At 38.1% G+C, this 20,475-nt stretch overlaps 1 protein-coding gene across 3 annotated transcripts in view; it reads right to left on the reverse strand.

The window, feature by feature from the left end:
- The window catches only part of ZNF385B (zinc finger protein 385B), a 267,317-nt gene that overhangs the window by 50,808 nt on the left and 196,034 nt on the right, over nt 1-20,475 (reverse strand). For 2 of the 3 annotated variants that reach the window (XM_034428666.3, XM_034428674.3), the window contains one exon: nt 1,429-1,539. In XM_034428666.3, coding sequence (XP_034284557.1) covers nt 1,429-1,539 — 111 coding nt within the window. Of the gene's footprint in view, nt 1-1,428; nt 1,540-14,725; nt 15,507-20,475 lie in introns of those variants that run through there. The other variant, XM_034428691.3, reaches the window with a different exon arrangement.

A 20,475-nucleotide genomic window follows, 5' to 3' on the forward strand; every position in this document is an offset into this window, starting at 1 on the left:
TTCCCCTTGCCTATTTACACAGGAGCAATCCTGAAGTCAAAAGGGTAATAATAAACATATTTTGGATTGTACTGCTGGCAAAACTATCTACTGTATTTAATTAAAAATCATTCTATACTGATTCTCCGACCATTTGTCTTATAAACTCATTCTCACTACAGCATTTCTGCCTGCAATTTAAAACTGATTGAAGTAGTACAAGAAAATATCAAATAGCTTATGAATGAATGTTAAATTTTAGAAGTATTATGTTATCTATAGTGGAGTTAAGGTTTCAGAGGGAGATTTGATAGTTTAAGGATAGATAGGTTAATTTAGCTTATGATTGTTAACTGAAATACCCTGTATTTTGCTCTGGGAAGTCTGGGGGGGAGGGTGGGATGGGGGGAAGGGGTGTGGGGGTGGTGGGGGGAGGGAAAAAGGGTGGGGGGAATATTGGGGGATTTTTTTTTTCTGTAAAACTTTTCAATAATAAAAAAAACTGATTGAAGTAGGAGGGAAAATGTATGCATTGTTAGTAAATTTTGCTTACTATACATGAAAGATTCATCTGTTCACATTAATGCAGTTTGATAAACCTAGCATCTGGCAGATACTGGAAGGATCACTCAATTTATTTTAAAAATGTAAATATATTTTTAATCTACTGGTATATGAATCAGTTTGGTATAATGGTTGAAATACCAGGATAGAAACCAGGATAGTGGGAGTTCGAGTCCTGTCTGAGGCACAAAGCCAGCTGGGTGACCTTGGAGCAAACCACCTCTGAAAACTTTGCCAAGAAAACTGCAGGGACTTATCTAGGCCAGTCACTAGGAGTCAACAGAATAACGGAGTTGGAAGGGACTCTGGAAGTCTTCTGGTCCAACCCCCTGCTCAGGCAGGAAACTCTATGCCATTTCAGACAAATGGTTGTCCAATCTCTTCTTTAAAAAGTCCAGTGTTGAAGCATTCACACCTTCTGGAGGCAAGTCGTTTCACTGATTAATTGTTCTAACTGTCAGGAAATTTCTCCTGACACTTCCTCCAACTCCGTTATTCTAGGTTGTTTCTCTCCTTGATTAGTTTCCACCCACTGCTTCTTGTCCTGCTTTCAGGTGCTTTGGAGGATAGGTTGACTCCCTCTTCTTTGTGACAATCCCTTAGTTATTGGAACACTATATCATGTCACCCCTAGTCCTTCTTTTCATTAAACTAGACATACCCAATTCCAGCAACTGTTCTTTGTATGTTTTAGCTGTGACTACCTTGACTCTCCTTCCTTCCTTCCTTCCTTCCTTCCTTCCTTCCTTCCTTCCTTCCTTCCTTCCTTCCTTCCTTCCTTCTTTCCTTCCTACCTACCTACCTACCTACCTACCTACCTACCTACCTACCTACCAACACACACATACACAAAGCATACATTGAGCAGTAATCAAAAATACTCACATCAGAATTAAAGCGAAGTTGACACACATTGCAGGAGATGACTTGTTTCTTCTTTAGAGGGAGTGACACGCCAAATGTGTGGTTTATGACAGCTTTTTGCACTGGGTCCATCTAGGAAATGAATAACAGCATATTGATATTACAAAAAAAAATGTTTCTGAGAAATGTGTTTTTAAAGAAAGCTCTAAATCGGACAAGTAATGACTGCAGTGAACTTACTTATTTGATTTTCTATTTGGCTTTTCTACTGTGGCAAGTTCAAAGCAGCTTATTAATTTTTTCTGCTGCTTTACCATTTGTGCTAAAGAAAATTGGTACTCATAAGGAATATTTGTCACATGGCATTACTATAATTCCCTTCCTGATATGCTGGAGCTGATGGTGTTTGAAAGCTGGTGGTGGTGGAAAATCTCCTTTTGGTGTTGGGTGACATCAGTCTCCTTACCTCTGGTCCTTGCTTTGAAAAAACTCAGGAATTCATGGCCTTCATGACAACCATGGGCTTGTCTGAAGTCATCTTTAGGCCAATTCATATGGGCAGTCATAATTTAGATCTTGTGTTTGCTTTAGAGAAAATTTTACATTATCTGGAAATGGAGAGGCTTTTCATTATTCTGTTGCCATGACTGGATCATGCCTTGAACCAGTTACAGTTAAGAGTAACACATGATAATCATGGGGCAGCAGGCCTGATTTGGATGGCCCATCCCCAATGCCTAATGGATCCTGTTGGAGAGTTTCTCAGCTCACTGGCAAACAGTTCAGTTTAGTGCCTGATAGACCACTGACATTGGTAACCAAATTGGATACTGGAGTCTATTGCCTACAAGCAGCCTCTTTCTAGTGCAATTTCCTGGCTGGCAACTTGGCTGCTGAGACTCTTTGGAAAATAAAGCAACACTTGAAATGCTGGAGAAAGACAAAAAGTACATTCAACCAATCTCAAGTATGTAACTATGTTGGCACCTACACTGTGACATTAGGCAGGTGAAACACACTTATTTTTCCGTCTTTATTGAAGTGGCAGAATATTGTCAGGTGACCCTGTTTAACTTTACTAACTCTCTTTAAGAAGGAGCCATTAGACAGATTGCTCATCTGGCCACTATAATTATTTGCATTAGCACTTTGCCAACAAAGTCATTTTGGCTCTTAATGGACAAAATCTGTATTGGTGACTGACCCTGCTGTCTGTAATTCTTTTTCCGCTGTGAGTTCTGAGAAAGTAGAACAAGTGGAGTTCTGCTGAATTAGACTATCCTGTAGCACATGTAGATTGGACCCTTGCTCAATCTTGTGGTCTTGAATAAATATTTGCTGGTCTCCAGCCTTTTGGGTGAAGATTGTTGAAATGGTGGTGACACATTAGAGGAAGTGGATTTTCTGGAGACTGAGTTCAGGCCTGGATATGGGACTGAGGTTTATTTATTTATTGTTTATTTGTCGCATTTCTATGCCGCCCAACTCCCTGGGGACTCTGGGCGGCTTACGACAAAAAATAATGCAAACAATATACCATAAAAGTTGTTTTAAAAAAACATTAAAAACCCATACACTCCATTCATGGCCGAGTCTCACAAGATTGCAGCAGCGAGATCAACGGCCCCAGGCCTGCCGGAAAAGCCAGATCTCCACCGCTTTCCGGAAGGACAATAGAGTGGGGGCGGTCCGGACCTCAGGTGGTAATTGGTTCCAGAGAGCCGGGGCAGCCACAGAGAAGGCCCTCCCCTGCGGGCCCGCCAGCCAACATTGTTTAGCTGACGGGATCCGGAGGAGACCAACTCTGTGGGATTTTACCGGTCGTTGGGATCTATGCGGTAGAAGGCGGTCTCGAAGATAGCCTGGCCTTAAGCCATGTAGGGCTTTAAAGGTAATAACCAACACTTGAATTGTGTTCGGAGACCGATAGGGAGCCAGTGCAGCTCGCGGAGAATTGGTGTAATGTGGGTGTATCTAGGTGCACCCACAATAGCTCGCACGGCTGCATTCTGGACCAACTGTAGTCTCCGAACACTTTTCAAGGGTAGCTCTATGTAGAGCGCGTTGCAATAATCCAACTGTGAGGTGACAAGGGCATGAGTGACTGTGAGGAGAGCCTCCTGATCTAAGTAGGGTTGTAGTTGGTCCACTAGGCGAACCTGTGCAAAAATCCCCCTAGCCACAGCTGCCAGATGTTACTCTAATTTTAGCTGTGAGTCTAGAAGAACACCCAGATTGCGAACCCGTTCTGAGGGGGACAATTTCTCCCCCCCCCCAGGACCAGAGATGGACAATCGACATAGTCTTTAGGAGGCAATACCCACAGCTATTTGGTCTTGTCTGGGTTAAGTCTGAGGTGATACTGATCACTCTCCTGGATGAGTTCTATTGAGACCTGGATGGGGTAATGCAGTTCTCCTTATCTGTCAGTCCTCTGAGGTAAGATATGACAGACACTAAAAGAAATACTAGAATTCTGATTAAATGTTATAAGCTATAATGATAGAATCTTGAAAGCCTGACAGCTTTTCCCTCCTCCACCCCCTCTTCTACCCATATAGAGTCAATGTGGGACAATCTGGAATTTCTTTTTCACTTCTCTGTTTTCTGGGCTATTTTATGTTTTACTAATGGTTGCCACATATTTTCTTCAAGTCATCACTGTACTTTTTTACATTGTCCTTTTATACTATTCAGCAATGAGCATTGAGGGAAATTTTATAGTGGTTCTATTCATTTCTCTGTGGGCAGGTTCAGCGTGTTGTAGTGGGGGAAGAGTGGGGTTTCATAGGATGTGGTCCTCTCCCCATTTTTTAACATTCATATGAAATCACTGGGGGAGAACGTTTGTAGTATGTTAACGATACCCATTATTACCCAGTTTGTGAGGGAGATGCTATTGATATTTCATTCTGCTACCTGGAAGCTGGACAAAACTGCAGTAGAGAAAGAAACTATGCAGTAGTCATAGTAAAATTGGATGGTTGATGTTTCAAATGCATAGGATGAGCTATGCAAAATTAAGAGCAAGTCTCTCTCTATGTGAATTATATACCACCATATTCACATACTAGACTCCCAACTGTTAAGATTATTAGAACATAAAAATATCACAATTAAAAGAAAATTCTTAATTATGACTATTTAATGTAACATGACAAGTCAAGGCAACTATCTCACTTCTACTCAAATCTCTATGGAACAAGTCCCTGCTGAAACCCCTGCCCTTTGGAAATACTCATGGTTTCCACTCTCCTAAGGTTCCAGAAGTACCTTAAGACTAGTTTTTGTTCTCTGGTCTAGATTAGGGTATCTGTGGAGTCCCCACCGAATCTTTTCTCTGAACGTTGGGATTGCTGTTTTGGCTCAGGCAGTATTGTTCTCCGTGTAGGCTATCCAGAGTTGTTTTAGGGTTAGGTGACCTCAACAAATCTAATACACAATTAGGTTTCAGGGCCCTAGTGTTATCCTACAATGAGGGTTCCTAAACCTTTTGCCATCATATCTCCCTTCAATGTATGTTTAATGCACACACTTCTCTAAAATTTCAAACAACAAAACGAACTCAAATGAACAATAAAAACAATACAATGAATTTTTTAAAAAAATAAAGACATAAAAAAGCAAAGGTTCTTCATATCTCCTTTGAACGCTCTGCATCTCTCCAAACCCTGTCCTAGAATCCCAATAATCGTACATTTGCTCATTTAAAGATATAAAATTCTTTTTTCGTAGGTATATATATTATTAAAACTTCAACAAGAAAGGTAAAATCTAATACAAACTAATATAAAACAAAGAAGACAAAGAGAAAATAAGTGCAAGAAAAGACAGAAGTTGAAGAAAAACAGAAAAGAAAGAAAAATATATAAAGAGGTGACTTCCCGTATTCTTCCCAGCAATTTTAAGTAAAAACATATTTCAACCTCTCTGTATAAAATTACATATTCTTCTTCTTTCTATAATATATCCTAATTACCCAAACCATAAATCAGAAGTTCATTTTTTTATTTTTATATAAAAAGTTCGTAAGAAGTTTCCAGTCACCAATAAATATAGATGATGTCTTTTCTAATCAAAGAAATCAAGTTATCCATTTCAGCAAAATATGTCCACACCTAGAAAACCATTCCTTGATGCTGGGTAGTGTCAAATTCCCCATGTCTGTGCATGTAGTAATCTTATTACAGTAATCATATTGAAATATTTTTTCATGGCTTTTTTCTAATTATTTATCCACTAGTCCTAAAAGGAAAAATTCTGGTTTCAATTGAATATTGATCTTTAAAAATCCTGTATATCAAAGTGTGTATGTGAATCTCAAATTTTAAGGCTTTTTTTAAAATATACATTAGAAAATGTAATCTTCTATCATGTTTCAGTCTTCAGGTTGGATCCTGACTACGCATGACCAAAACCTCATTCACAAAATGCTATGCTGGACCTGCAAAAAACTGTTCCAGCAGTTTGAGGCTGGGGGCTGCAGAGGCAGGGAGGAATCATTTTCTCTTTTTTTCAGGTGTGATCTTCCTTTAGTTCTCTTTCATGAATGGAAGGTGACCAAAATTGATTCTATTTTTTCTGAACAAAAAACATTTTAAATATTTTAATTTTCTTGGAGAGAAATTTTTCCTTTGTTAATCCCATAGGAAACAAATAAACTTCGTAATTTTCTAATGTAAAAGAAATTGGGAAAACCATCCCTGAGGAGTTTTTTTAAAAAATGCACATCATCATTATTAATAATAATAATAATAATAATAATAATAATAATAATAATAATAATAAAATTTATATACCGCCCTACTCCCGAAGGACTCAGGGCGGTGAACAGCCAGAAAATAAAATACATATAATACAAACGTTAAAAACCATATAAAATACATTAAATCCTTGGCCCAGAAAACAAATTTAAAACACCCCAATTTATAAGACAAATTTAAAATTTAAAAAAGAATTTTTTTTAAAAAAAATTGATTTATATGCCGCCCTTCTCCGGAGACTCAGGGCGGCTTACAATGTGCTCAGCAATAGCCTTCATCCTTTTTGTATATTTATACAAAGTCAGCTTATTGCCCCCACAACTGGGTCCTCAATTTACCTACCTTAGAAAGGATGGAAGGCTGAGTCAACCTTGAGCCTTGGTGAGATTCGAACCTACAGTAATTGCAGGCAGCTGGTCTTAATAACCAGCTTAATAACAGGGTGCCTTAGACCACTGTACTACCAAGGCTCTTTTAAAAGCCTTGGAGAGGTTAGGCCAGGCCAGCCTGCTGGAATAGGAATGTTTTGAGGGCACGGTGGAAAGCGCGCAGATCCGGGATCCTCCGTATCTCCGGGGGGAGCTCGTTCCAGATGGCAGGTGCCCCCACAGAGAAGGCTCTCCCCCTGGGGGCCGCCGGTCGACACTGTTTGGCCAACGGCACCCTGAGAAGCCCCTCTCTATGGGAGTGTACTGGTCGGTGAGAGGCTACTGGTGGCAGAAGGCGGTCTCGTAGATAACCCGGTCCTAAGCCATGGAGCGCTCTAAAGGTGGTAACCAAAACCTTGAAGCGTACCCGGAAGACCACCGGGAGCCAGTGCAGCTTGCGCAGGAGGGGAGTCACATGGGAGCGCCACGTCGCTCCCATAACCACCCGCACGGCCACATTCTGGACCAACTGGAGCCTCCAGGTGCTCCTCAAGGGGAGCCCCATGTAGAGAGCATTGCAGTAATCCAGGCGGGAAGTGACGAGGGCATGAGTGACCGTACTTAATGAGTCCTGATCCAGAAAGGGATGCAATTGGCGAATCAGGCAGACCTGATAAAAAGCCCTCCCGGCCACAGCCGTCAAGTGCTCTTCTAAAGACAGTTGTGAGTCCAGGAGGACACCCAAGTTGCGAGCCCTCTCCGTGGGGGCCAACGACTCACCCCCAATAGTCAGTGATGGCACCAACTGACTATATTGGGACGTCGGAAACCACAGCCACTCGGTCTTGGATGGGTTGAGCCTGAGTCTGTTTCTCCCCATCCAGATCCGTACAGCCTCCAGGCACCAGGACATCACTTCAAGGGCATCATTGGGGTTATCCGGGGTGTCATCAGCGTACTGATGGTATTTCACCCTGAAACCACGGATGATCTCACCCAGCGGCTTCACATAAATGTTGAACAGAAGGGGCGAGAGGACTGACCCCTGTGGCACCCCACATACAAGGGGCCTCGGGGTCGACCTCTGTCCCACTGCCAACACAGACTGCGACCAGTCGGAGAGAAAAGAGGAGAACCACCGCAACACGGTGCCCCCCCACCCCTAACTCTTCCAACCGGTGCAGTATGATACCATGGTCAATGGTATCAAAAGCCGCTGAGAGGTCTAATAGGACCAGGACAGAGGAGCAGCCCCTGTCCCGAGCCCTCCAGAGATCATCAACCAATGTGAACAATGCCGTTTCTGTGCTGTACCCAGGCCTGAAGCCTGACTGGAACAGATGCAGATAAACCGATTCATCCAGGTACTGAGGGAGCTGTCGCGCTACCACACTCTCAACAACCTTCGCAACAAAGCGAAGGTTGGAGAGTGGACGGTAATTAGCCAACACTGCCGGGTCCAGGGAAGGCTACTTGAGGAGAGGTCTCACCACCGCCTCTTCATCCCCCTCCTTTTTTTAGAAATATGGAGGGGGGGGGGAGAATGGACACATATTCTCCAGTGTCTTTAATTTTAGAATCAACAAACAGATGACATACAGCAATAGAACTGGTATTCAATGATAATGCGTATGAGACTTTGAGTGTCAAGTAGGACAAAAGTAAGGCCAAGTAGGCAAGGGAACTGTCCTACATCTGTGCTGAGAGAAATGTAATAGAGGTATGAACCAATCCTGTAAGAGATGCATTCAAAGATGGGCAAATGTACAACTGAAGTAGTTGAAGAACCCTAGTTCCACTGGATTCTGATCAGTGGTGAAATCTGAATTTTTTTTACTACCAGTTCTGTGGGCGTGGCTTGGTGGGTGTGGCAGGGGAAGGATACTGCAAAATCTCCATTCCCACCCCACTCCTGGGGGAAGGATATTGCAAAATCTCCATTCCCACCCCACTCTGGGGCCAGCCAGAGGTGGTATTTGCTGGTTCTCCAAACTGCTCAAAATTTCTGCTACTGGTTCTCCAGAACCTGTCAGAACCGTCAATTTCACCCCTGGTTCTGATTCTTTTGGGAAGGATATTTTGTGTACAAATAACTGAAGTGTATGGAATTACAGCAGCACTGTCACTGCACCTATGAATCAGATAACCTGCAAAGGAAGAAAGGAATACTCCTAATGATCCAGTCAGAGGCCATGATGCTAAAGGAGTGGAAGAACTATATTGCGAGACAGTTTGGCAACATAATGCACTGCTTGAAGCCAGTTATCTGGATACGAAGAAAACCGATACCTTGGAACTGGAGAAATCCAGTAACAAATACACTGCTCAAAAAAATAAAGGGAACACAAGCAGAGAACATCCGAGATCTGAATGAATGAAATAGCCTTATTAAATACTTTATTCGTTACATACAGTAGTTTTGTGTTCCCTTTAGTTGTTTGAGCAGTGTACAAACTACTGTATGTAAAGAACAAAGTATTTAATAAGGCTATTTCATTCATTCAGATCTCTGATGTCTTCTGCTTGTGTTCCCTTTATTTTTTTGAGCAGTATACTTTTTTATTTAAACTGTCAGGGCTATGGAGAGACCACATGGCAAAACATTAAACTGGTAAACAGAGCCAGCTACTGTAAAATGAAGGAAGCAGCAATAGTAAAGGACCATAGATATGTGAAAGCTTGCAATCTATATATATGCAGATCGGATTCTATTTACCCAAAGAACAACAATCATTTTGAAACAAGAACATCTAAAAGAAAATAGTTAAAAGGATGAAAGTCTAACATACTGAAGCAAGTCTGAACTTGCCATTCTTTCTCGAAACACTTAGACCTCAGTTTGGAGAAAGAGAGAAATAGTCTATAATAATTTTAGTGATGGCTTGAAAGCAACAGGGAAGTTTGGTGTGGAGCTTATCTTGCAAAAAACAGAACCCAAAGTTAATTAATGGAACCGTATGAACCATGAAAATGAACCAAGTATTTGATGAATGGTTGATTGGGGAAAGATCAAGTTCAAAGATAACATTTGGAGTTTGAGGCTGATGAGGTCAAGAGAGTATTCATTCCAGAAATAAAAGCTTTCAGAAGTAGAGTGGGATGCTTGCTCTCCAACCTGGCTCACCCATTGAGTGATAAAGTTGAAGATGATATTGAATAAACTGAAAAGGCATCCAAATCATTACTGTCAAATTAAGAGAAATAAGCATGATTTCTGCTAGGGGAAACCAAAGGTTTTCATCATATTCACTTTATTAACCAAGGGAAGATAATAATCTTTGGTCAAAAGGCTATGCTAAGCTGGAACATGGATATGAGATCTATCTCAAAGGAACAGCTTGATGGAGAGAAAAATCTGGGGGATGAGAGAGCAATTGCTATTTGTTACATGATTGGGCAAAGACATTATAAATGGCAGAATTTAAGAAGAAGGTGAAATAGAAGGTCAATATACATTACATTCAGTGAATGTTTGGATGTTTCAGGGAGAAATGATCATTTAAGATCTTGGTGATCTTGAGATGGCCAAAGACAAAGATATTGACTTTGACAATTCTGAAAGATAAAAGGGTAATCAGAAGGTGATTTCCTGATTTTCCCCTTTCAAGGCAGATTCCTATGTCCGACAAGGAAGAAGTGGACAATATAAAGTACGTCAATAACCCATTCATTAATAACCAAAGAAAGCAGTGTTTGAGAAGGCCATGGTAGAGTGGAACTAAGGACTTTGGAGAACGGATTCAGATGGTCATTTATTCCTCTTTTTCTTGTTTCTCTGCTTGGAATTGGCTGTAGTATTTCTCTTAGAATGTTTACCACTCACAATGGGTAAAGCTAATAATGGCAGAAAAATCCCATGAGCAATGGATAATTTGACTGACACGAGGCAGCCAGCAGAAATTTTTTGGCAACATGGTAAGAGAGTTGGAGAAAATGAGACTACTGTCTCTAGGTTTGCTCCCAGAATGTAGCTCACAAATAAGAATGATTGGAATTATTGTTTAGAAATGACTGGCAGTATTTACAAATGTCTACAATGGACTACATATGTGCATATTCCAACAGATGTAAAAATTTGTTTCCATAATCTAATAAGAAAGCTAATGCTGATGCTTGTGAAATAGGGGCCTTGGAGCCATATTGCCAAAGGTCAGATCTCTGTAATGGGAGGACAAAGCGTCCTAACAAATTAAAGAGTTTTGAGGAATTAAAGAAAGAAAATTAAGGGAAAACTGGAGAATAACAATACAGCAGAATGAAGTTCATCTCAAGACACTGTGGTGGTTGAAAACAAACTGGAGAGGCTTGGAGCAGATCTGCATCTAGTCACGAAGTATATACGGTAAGAAGGACAAGGTTTCCACCAAAAATCTGTGAACATTCCAGCAGCTTCGAAAAAGTGTTCTAGAAGCAACTCATGTGTATCAATAACAGAGACCACAATGAAGAAATTATTCTAGGATTCTTGTCAGTTAAAAAACACGATTACAATGCTTAAAAGAAATATTTGCCAGTTAGAAGGCAGACAATCTGGTTTTTTAGCTTTTAGGCACAAAGGTATGATAGTGCTTTTCCTAAGGTCAACAAAAGGGGGAGGGGATACACTATTTCACACAGAAAACACAAATGTCCTGAGAATTTAATTTTCTTTGCTGTTCTTTTTAGACCCATTGTTAAATTTTTGACAATATATCACATTAGCAAGATTCTCACAAAGGTTTCTTTAAACACTTTACTGAAAGGGAAAATGTGGTATAATGCTACATAAATCTTTACAACTGCGAATACTACGCTTTTTAGGACTCTGTTTATCTCAGAATTTGCATGAGTGGAGCACTTTTCATATATTTTTTGTTTGTTTGTTTGTTAACTGCCTTTTGATGAACTGCTTACAATAAATGCAAAAATCTCCAAACATTCTGAACTTGTAGTACTTTCAGTAGCTTTGTTCTCTTTCCCAGAGTTATAAAAAATCATACCAACGCTAGGCATTTTGCTCATAAAGTCACTGTAATAATTTCCTAATCTCCTCCCACTCTAAGAAAAAAAAACTTTATCAGAATTTCTTGAAGCTCTTTCCCAAGGCAAAATTAAAACTACCAGTGAATAAAAAAGCGAAAGAGGTAAGAGAAATTGTACTGTCCTTAAAGATATATTTTAAAAATTCCTTTTGCACTTTTGCTAAACAGTATCATCACATTCAACTGCCCCCCAATGGTTAACACTGTCAAAAAGATCTTGACACGGATAGGCTACCTACAATGCTGATATTCCACAAATTCTCTATCATTAGAACTTGATCAGCCATCTCTTCCTCTTCTGGAAAAGTAATAACCAACCAAAGAAAGACAACCAGAAGGTATTATCCGCACTTGCATATCTTTAGTGGTGCCAAATTACTCTGGATTTATGTCCATACTTTCACTATTTCATATACTGTATGTGTTATAGCTGATATCTTAAGACATTATCTAAGAAAAAATAGCCAACTAACTTACACCACTTGTTCCCTCTGCCAATTTGTACAATTAAAAAAAAATAGACAGATTTTCCCTAATTTACATTATACATATTTCAGAAACTATAATTTCTTCTCTCCAACTTGTCAGAATCAGAAACTAATGAAAGAATTGCCAGAGTTCCTTGTTTGAATGTATTATTATTATTAATAATAATACATTATTATTATTAATAATAAACAGACTATGGGTTGAGCTGAGTTTATTTAGTCACTAGGATCACCTGACTGCAGTTACACAGTTAAGAATTTAATTCCAACTGTTTTTCAACAGGATAATTGAAAGGACATACACTTCCGTATGCAAATTTTTGGACTTAAGAGTGCTTTATTGGTGGAATGTTGTCCACCAGTGCATTTTAAAATGATATGTTCCCCGATGACACGGGTCAGGTCAGCAACTCTTCCTTTAGGTTGTTGTAAAATATTTCCTTAAAGAGATTTATGAACAAAAGATATTTTGTTCATAAAGTCACTTGGGTGAGCTTGGAGTTGAATGCTATTATCCAGTGTTTACTATCTTGCTAGACTCTCCCCAAAGGAGCTTATGTGCAACTGGAGAATGTTATTGGACTCATGGTTCCACTTGGATGGTCTGTCCAGAGAAGAACATAAATAGAAGTGAATTTGCTAATATGCCAATTGTGCCCTATCTTTGAGGTTGGTTTTTTTAAAAAATTGTTTATAATATAAAATACAAAAAAAATATGAAAACAAATAGTAGGAAAAATAGGGGAGGGGAAGGGGAAGGGAAAGGGAAGAGTACAGAAAAGAAAGGTAAAAGAAAGAAAAGGCATTGACTTCCAACTTCCTTTGATGCAGTAAAATAGTAACATCTAACCTCAAGTTTTTATTTTTACATAGTAATATAAACTAGCCATTTCTATATTAATTTCCCTTTCTTGAGTGGCAGGCAATAGTTACCCTACTCTCTTTGCTTCTGTATGGTACTACTTCTCTGAGCTGCCTTTGAAGATTATCAGAAACTGCGTCTGATGCAGAATGTAGCAGCCCGCATGCTGACTGATGAGAGCTGGTTCCATAGTATATCTCTTACACTGCAAGAATTGCACTGGCTTCCAGTAAGTTTCTGAGTACAATTCAAGATGGTGCTTAAAGCATTTCCAAACTTGGGCTAGAGTATCTTTTCCATAATGCTCTGACCAACCTGTTTTTCTGTACAGCAGGGATGCTATACGTTTCTTCAGCTGGGAAGCAAAGGGGGTAGTAGCCTGGAAGCAATACTCCACTGCTGCTTTAAATCTCCAGCAAAAGCAAGATTCAGATGGCCCTCTCACATCTCCAGGAAAGCAGTTAAAACTTGGCTTTTCGGACAAGCTTTACATTTTTGTCTGTTGTCTTCTAATTCTGGGTTTATATGGGCTTATATCATAGTTGGTTGTGATTTTTAAAAATGTTTTTATTAAGTTGTTCTCTAAACTACCTAAAGTTTGTGCAATTGGGCAGTATATAAATACTGAAATATATATATATATATATATATATATATATATATATATATATATATATATATATATATATATATATCTGAAATGAGAAATCAATAGTAAATTCCTATTAAAATTTGCCTTGAGTTCAGCTCTAGGTAAATAAGACTGTAATGTACAGCCTCATGTATCTACATCTACATTCAGCTAAGGCAGCAGAGTCCATATGGCTATAAGATTCCCTGCATTTCATTAAGTCCATTCTTTCTGCCAGTCTGAGCAGATATGCCACCAATGGGACATGCTGAAATTACACAGAATAGCTATGCAATTCCTCAGTGCTACCCATGCTATTACCTATGATGATGCCTACTTTAAGTCTCTATGGAGATTCTCAGTCATCCAGGTCATGGCTGTCACAAAGATGCTTTTTCAAGAGGCAACTGGACTTTCTGTTTTTTCTTTGAAGACGTTTCGCTTCTCATCCAAGAAGCTTCTTCAGCTATAGAGCTGAAGAAGCTTCTTGGATGAGCAGCGAAACGTCTTCAAAGAAAAACCAGAAAGTCCAGTTGCCTCTTGAAAAAGCACCTGTGGGACCTAGTTTAAGTCATTCCACTGAGCTATCTTCACTGGCAAAAGAACTCTATCAATCAAAACTGGTCAGGCTGACAAAGTCATGGAGGTATAGTGCTGCTTCTGCTGAATCCTATAACCATTTAAGCTGGTGAATCTTAAATAAAAGAACTGTATCCAAAGGTAGCAACATTGTGTGGTTAAGTGACAAGGTTTTTAATTATGAAAAATAAAACAAGCGTTCCATAAACAACTTACTGCAAAACCTGACCATTCCTAATCTAAGAGAGCAAAGGCAAGACAATACATTAATTGAAAAATTAGCTGTTTGTCTTAGAACAATACTTCTAATCATCCAGACATAAAATCATAAACACAGTGAATGACTTAAGTCACATTATAAACTCCAGGGCACACATACAGGATACTTCTTAAAACAGTATTAATTTCCAGCTCAAATGCCACAGAATTGGTATTTATTACTGCCTTTGTTAGCATGCAATATATTTCCTGCTGCATTTACATGGCAAAGTCTCTATTCAGAAAAATAAATAGAAACTGCATTGTGATTTTTAAATGCTCCCCCCCCCTATTAAACTGCAATCGCAATACCCGGTAAGAAGAAAATATTGCAGCAATGCCAAGTACCTGAACCATCTGAAGTGGCTGGTTCCAGCGAAAAGGATCAGCATGAAGAAAGTGTGCGGTTGGGAGAGCTGTTCGAAGACCCAGTAAATGCTCCTCCTGTGATTTCCACAATGCTAGCACCACACACCAAGCAGTCGGTGGTTAAAATTTAAAAAAGCGAGACCATAGTGAAGCCTGGGCTGCGATAAGAATCTCTTGTCTCCAAGAGCAAGCAGCCTCAGGAGAAAGTCACAAAACAATAAGGCTGACAGAGTCTCCGGAGGCTAAGCTAGTACTGTACTCTGAGGGGAGCAAACTGATGTTCTTTCCCAAACGGAAGAACTGAATACAGTCTTCCTCTTGACTGGAATTCAAAAAGATTACACATTAACAATTAATACACTTTAAATATCACCGAGAGCAGGCTGGTTTACATCATTTCGAATAGTAAAACAGTATGTCCCTGCCAGAAGATCAGTGCCTGAAAACTGATCTTAGAGAGTATTGTTAAGTAAAATTAAACATGCCAGGATGAGTAATTGGTGAAATGTGTTGCTGTTAGTTGTTTGCTGATCAGAGAAGCTCCCGAGCTTGTCACAGTTGCAGATTGTTTAGTTAAAAATAAACTACCAAGTGTTTAATCCAATCTATTTTGGATACATTTAGGAAGGAGCTAAAGCATATAATTAACCCAGTATATTGTGTAGGCAAATTTTAATAACTATATTATTCCATATATGTGTTATTTTTTCTTCCATACAAATATAAATAAATAATACATATTAATGAGAGCAGCTATTCACTGTATTTATCTTATAATTCATAGCCAATATAAAGGTTTAGCAATAAATAGAGTTTGCTCAGTAAGACAAAAGCCTATCTAATTTGGCATTTGGATCTTATAATATGCAAAAAAAATGCCTATGGATCATTCATAAGTGAAATGGAAATATGAAAGTATTCTTCTGAACTTCTGAACAGATAACTCCAGATTTGTCTGAATGGGCAGGAAATAGATTTGATAAATAATAATAAAAAAAAACTTAAAACATATATAAAGGATTTTAATTTCTATTCAAATAATCTACAGTTTCTTTAAAAAAAATCTTTAAACAAAATTTAATCTAACCAAAAATGTTAAGCTAAAGCATAATGATAAGTTTATATTATTTTATCTTTGAAATATCATAATTGAATTCATTGCTACCAAAGTCAACCTAGAGGTAATAAATAATAATATTCTTATTTCTATGCTTGAACTATGTAAGCAGAGCAATATAATTACTTCTCAAATTACAATGTTTAAGACTGATAAACCAAACAATAGGGGCATGAGCCCAGGAATTAATGGAAAATTCCAGTTGTCCATTTAGTACTTGGCCTTCCCAGATGCTTCCAGAAGGTTTTAAATATAATCTCTAAATAAAAGGTCTTATTCAGTATCTTTGATCATCAGTCTCTTTCTTTGAAGAGCTTTGTCCCAAGGTAAAATAAATTGAGTTTAAGTCACTGAGGCTTAAGTTAATCACAGCTGGTTTATTGATTTTACAAAATATTACAACATATATGTCAATGTAGATAATGTGAGCAAACGTTATACAGGTAGTCCTTGACCACACTTGAGCCCAAAATTTATGCTGCTAAGTGAGAAATTTGTTAAGTGAGTTTTGCCCCATTTTACGACTTTTCTTCCCACATTTGTTAAGTGAATCACTGCAGTTGTTAGGTTTGTAATATGATTAAGTGAACGGTCCTGTGAAAAATGGTCATAAGTCACTTTTTTCACTGCCAGTGTAACTTCAAACGGTCACTAATCGAACTGTTGTAAGTCGAGGACTAGCTATATTTTTAAACATTTTTGAACATCCAAATTAGTTTCAAATAAATTTATTTGCATGATTCCTAATGATGATTATTACATTATTTAATTATTTAACTGCCACTTAGAAATAAGCAAAACCTGTCAAATTTTATATTATTTTTCTTTGAGATTTGAATTATCTTGCCTCAAAATATAGATAATCCTCAACTTACAACCATTCATTTAATGACTGTTCAAATTTACTAAGGCACTGAAAACAATGATTTATGACCACTTTTCACACTTACAACCATTGCAACATGGCCGTGGTCAGGTAATCAAAATTCAAAGGCTTGGCAACTGGCATGTATTTATGACAATTGCAGGGTCTCTGGGTCACGTGATTACCTTTTGCGACTCTCTGACACGCAAAGTCATTGGGGAACAACCCCCGCAAAGTTAGCAACAACCCTGTTGCTAACTTAACTACTATATGATTCACTTAAGAACTGCGACAAGAAAGGCTGCATAATGGGTTAAACTCACTTAACGATTATCTTGCTTAGCAAGGAAATCTTAAACTCAGTTGTGATTGTAAGTCAAGGACTATGTTTAATTTTTTTTTTACTGAGAAAGAGAATATATTATGTTGAAATACATTCAGAAAAGTTTACAAAGTCTATTAATGAGATATTTTATTTTAAACAATAGCTTTAGGTTTAAAGTAACATTAAGTAAGCTATTTGATCGACTACTAGATCATATATATTAGAAGACAAACAGATGTTAGAGGGGTCCAAATCATTGCCCATTTTTATTTTCAGAGATTTTTCCATGCTGTGTTTTCTTTCAATTTCTAACAACATTGGCGCTAGTACCATATTTTTCCAATTTACATGAAATTATTTTGTTAAGTACAGCACATCAAGAGACAGACTTGTGTCTTAATACATTTGCTAAACTTTGTAGTTTTTAACTGAAATGGCAGCTAATCAAGACATTTCCTTTGCTCAAGGATTAATAAATAAATAAATAAAACAATTAACAAGCTATTGCACAACAGAAAGGGGAAATTGACTGGTTATTTTTCAAACATTCTCTTTAACAGCCAGCAGATGTCAACATAAATCCACTATATGCCTCAACTCTAACCCAGATCTCGCCAGGCTGGTTAAAAACATGATGTTACGAGAAGTTTCTCCCTATAAAGGGCAGGCATTCATTTGAATATACAGTCAAAATCTATGTATAATAAATTATTTCATCTTGGAAAATAAGAGCATGGCAAACACTAGATTTCCCTTTTATTTTCTGCATCATGCTACCAGTAAAAAGGTATCAACATTTGCTTACTTTCTTTAAACTTAGCCTTATTTTTAACTATCTGAATTTCTATGAATGTTTAGGCATACTTAATCTTAATTATCCACAAAATGTTTCTTTCCATCTGGGTCAAATAACCTACAACTCATATAGAAGGTGAAGGCGGTGGGATGTAAAGCCTACTTTCAGTTCAACTATGATGATTCAGTTTTCTTGGTAACATCATGGAAGTGATTAGTCATTGCTTTCTATTGGATGTTTGTGCAATTTCTAGTCTATAGCCCTTGTATTTCCTGGCAGTTTCCCATGAAAGTACTATCCAGGGCCAGCCTTGCCTAACTTTTTGAAATCAACTGAGATTTTGCTAGCTACTACATAAATATGGTATTCTCAGAAAGTTTTCATAGCACAAATTCTAGAATCACTAATTGCCAAATCCTAGAGACATGCTGTTATAGAATTAGTTAAAAGTCTTTATAGAATTAGTTAAAAGGCTTTAAATAATTCTATATTCTCTCTCCCAATCTTATTAAATACATTAGATTAGCTTTCTTCAACCATGTTGAGATTACAACACCACAGATATTCCTAGTTTATCTAGCATGGGTGTCAAACTTGCAGCATCACGTTGCCATCACATGACATTTCATGATGTTTTTCCCCTTTGTGGAGCTGAGGTGGGAGTGGCTGGTGTGCGACGCATCCGGCCCGTGGGCCACCAGTTTGAGTGTGTAAAAGGAAGGATTTCTATGAGTGGCTACAATAGAGAGTTAATAGGGCAACAGTACTGTCTTTTTACCAAGCCAATAGCTAAAAGGATTTGGGTATCCAGAGAATATGGACATTTGCAAATATATTCAGCATATTCCTTGAATCTTCAGACTATTCTCTTTGGTTGCAATACAGAATGGAAACTTCAGCTGGAATTCTAGGAGCAGTTTAATTTACTTGCTGTGACTTAATGGGGCTTCAAGGATTCTAGTTTGGAGCTCCCTCCATCACCTCATTCCTTCAGAAAAATCAGCTTAACTCTTTATCACAGAATCTGGTGGTCTGTCTTTCTATAGATCTGGAGAAATGTTTGCTTCTCCAGGCTTTAGTACTTCCTCTGAGAGCAATTGTTCTGAAATTGGATTTGAAACTATAGGATGGGATAGTTCTGAAACTATCCTATCCTCTTTCAGGGAACCATTTTACCTCACTCTGATGTCTCACATGTTCCTCGATCCCTCTCTCACATTTCAAGATGAACCTTTTTAAATGGAAGCTTCCTTGAGGCTAGGATTCTAAGATGACTTTTAACATTTACTTTCCTCAAGAAAAAGGGAGGCGCATTGGGTTGTTTCCCTGTTTTTCATATTAATCAGATACGTTGGGGGGGGGGGATAATCTATTTGTCCTTCTGCTCCTGCCTTAGAGGTGTTTGCCTGTGTGAGAAGAAGGACTTGCCAGACTCATCTAATGAACACGGGATGCCCATTCTCTACAAGGATTATGTAACAATTTGAGAATAACAACTGATTCTATTAGTGACACTGGATACTGATATTTAATTCTGATAAGGATCTAATAATTGTGGCAGGTTCTGCTGTTGTCCAGTCCTTCCACTATATTTAAGAATATTCTTCTGCTTGTATTACCTACACCGTACAACCCAATCAATACAATATTGTCAGGTATTGTCAGGTAAAACGCATTTTAATTATGATGGTTTATAATGGCAAGTATTGAGTAGATTATTTTTGTAAGCATGATATACTTTTTTTCAGGACCTTTTTGGCATAAATAATGATAATCATTACAAGTGCCTGAGTACTGACAGGCAAAATTCGAAATACACAGGCCACATTTACTCTTTTGGTGACAGAGGGATTCTTTACAATATTTGCCCACATGTATGTAGAGCGCATGTATCAGTTTTGTTCTATTCATACAGCATCAATTACTGTTCAAAACTTGGCATTAATGGTTATTAATGATATAACACTGTGTCTCTTTGTTGTGATGTTATAATTTTTAATGCCATTAATAACCTCTTATGTGTTAATAGTGAAAGTGAACTCTTACATGTGAAATACCAATTTCAACATCCTGTGCAGATGTTTTGTGTGGTTGTACTACGTATTACTATGAATTTAAGAACCTAGAGATGTACAGTATGTATTTCTTCCCTCCTTTGTATGTCTTTATTCCAAAATTCTTTCCATAAACAACTAAATATAATTCATTTAGTTGGATAAGAATAAAGCTTATCTCTACCTCTTATAAGTAAAAAAAAAACATATTAAGGAGTAACAAAAGTGGTTTAGCTAAGAGAAATACTTCTAATGTAAGGCATATGAAGTGAACAAGTCATTATGTTTTCTATCTATAGCTTTGCAGAGAAAAAATTCAAGTGAAAGACAAAAATGTCTTTTGTCCTGCTGTGTGTAATTTTTAGATTCTTGTCTGAAAGAGAAAAACCATTTCAGCTGGTGACAAAGGAAACGAAATGGTAATGCTGTTAAGCAAATGTAAAGCTCATTCTCCAACAGTTATTGGATGGGGTCAGTGTAAGACTAAGCATGCTTTTTTTGTATATACCCGTGATGGCGAACCTATGGCATGCGTGCCACAGGTGGCATGCAGAGCCCTCTCTGTGGGCACG

The sequence above is a fragment of the Pantherophis guttatus genome, chromosome 1, assembly GCF_059756535.1.
Source record: "Pantherophis guttatus breed Tessera chromosome 1, ASM5975653v1, whole genome shotgun sequence".
NCBI lineage: Eukaryota > Metazoa > Chordata > Lepidosauria > Squamata > Colubridae > Pantherophis > Pantherophis guttatus.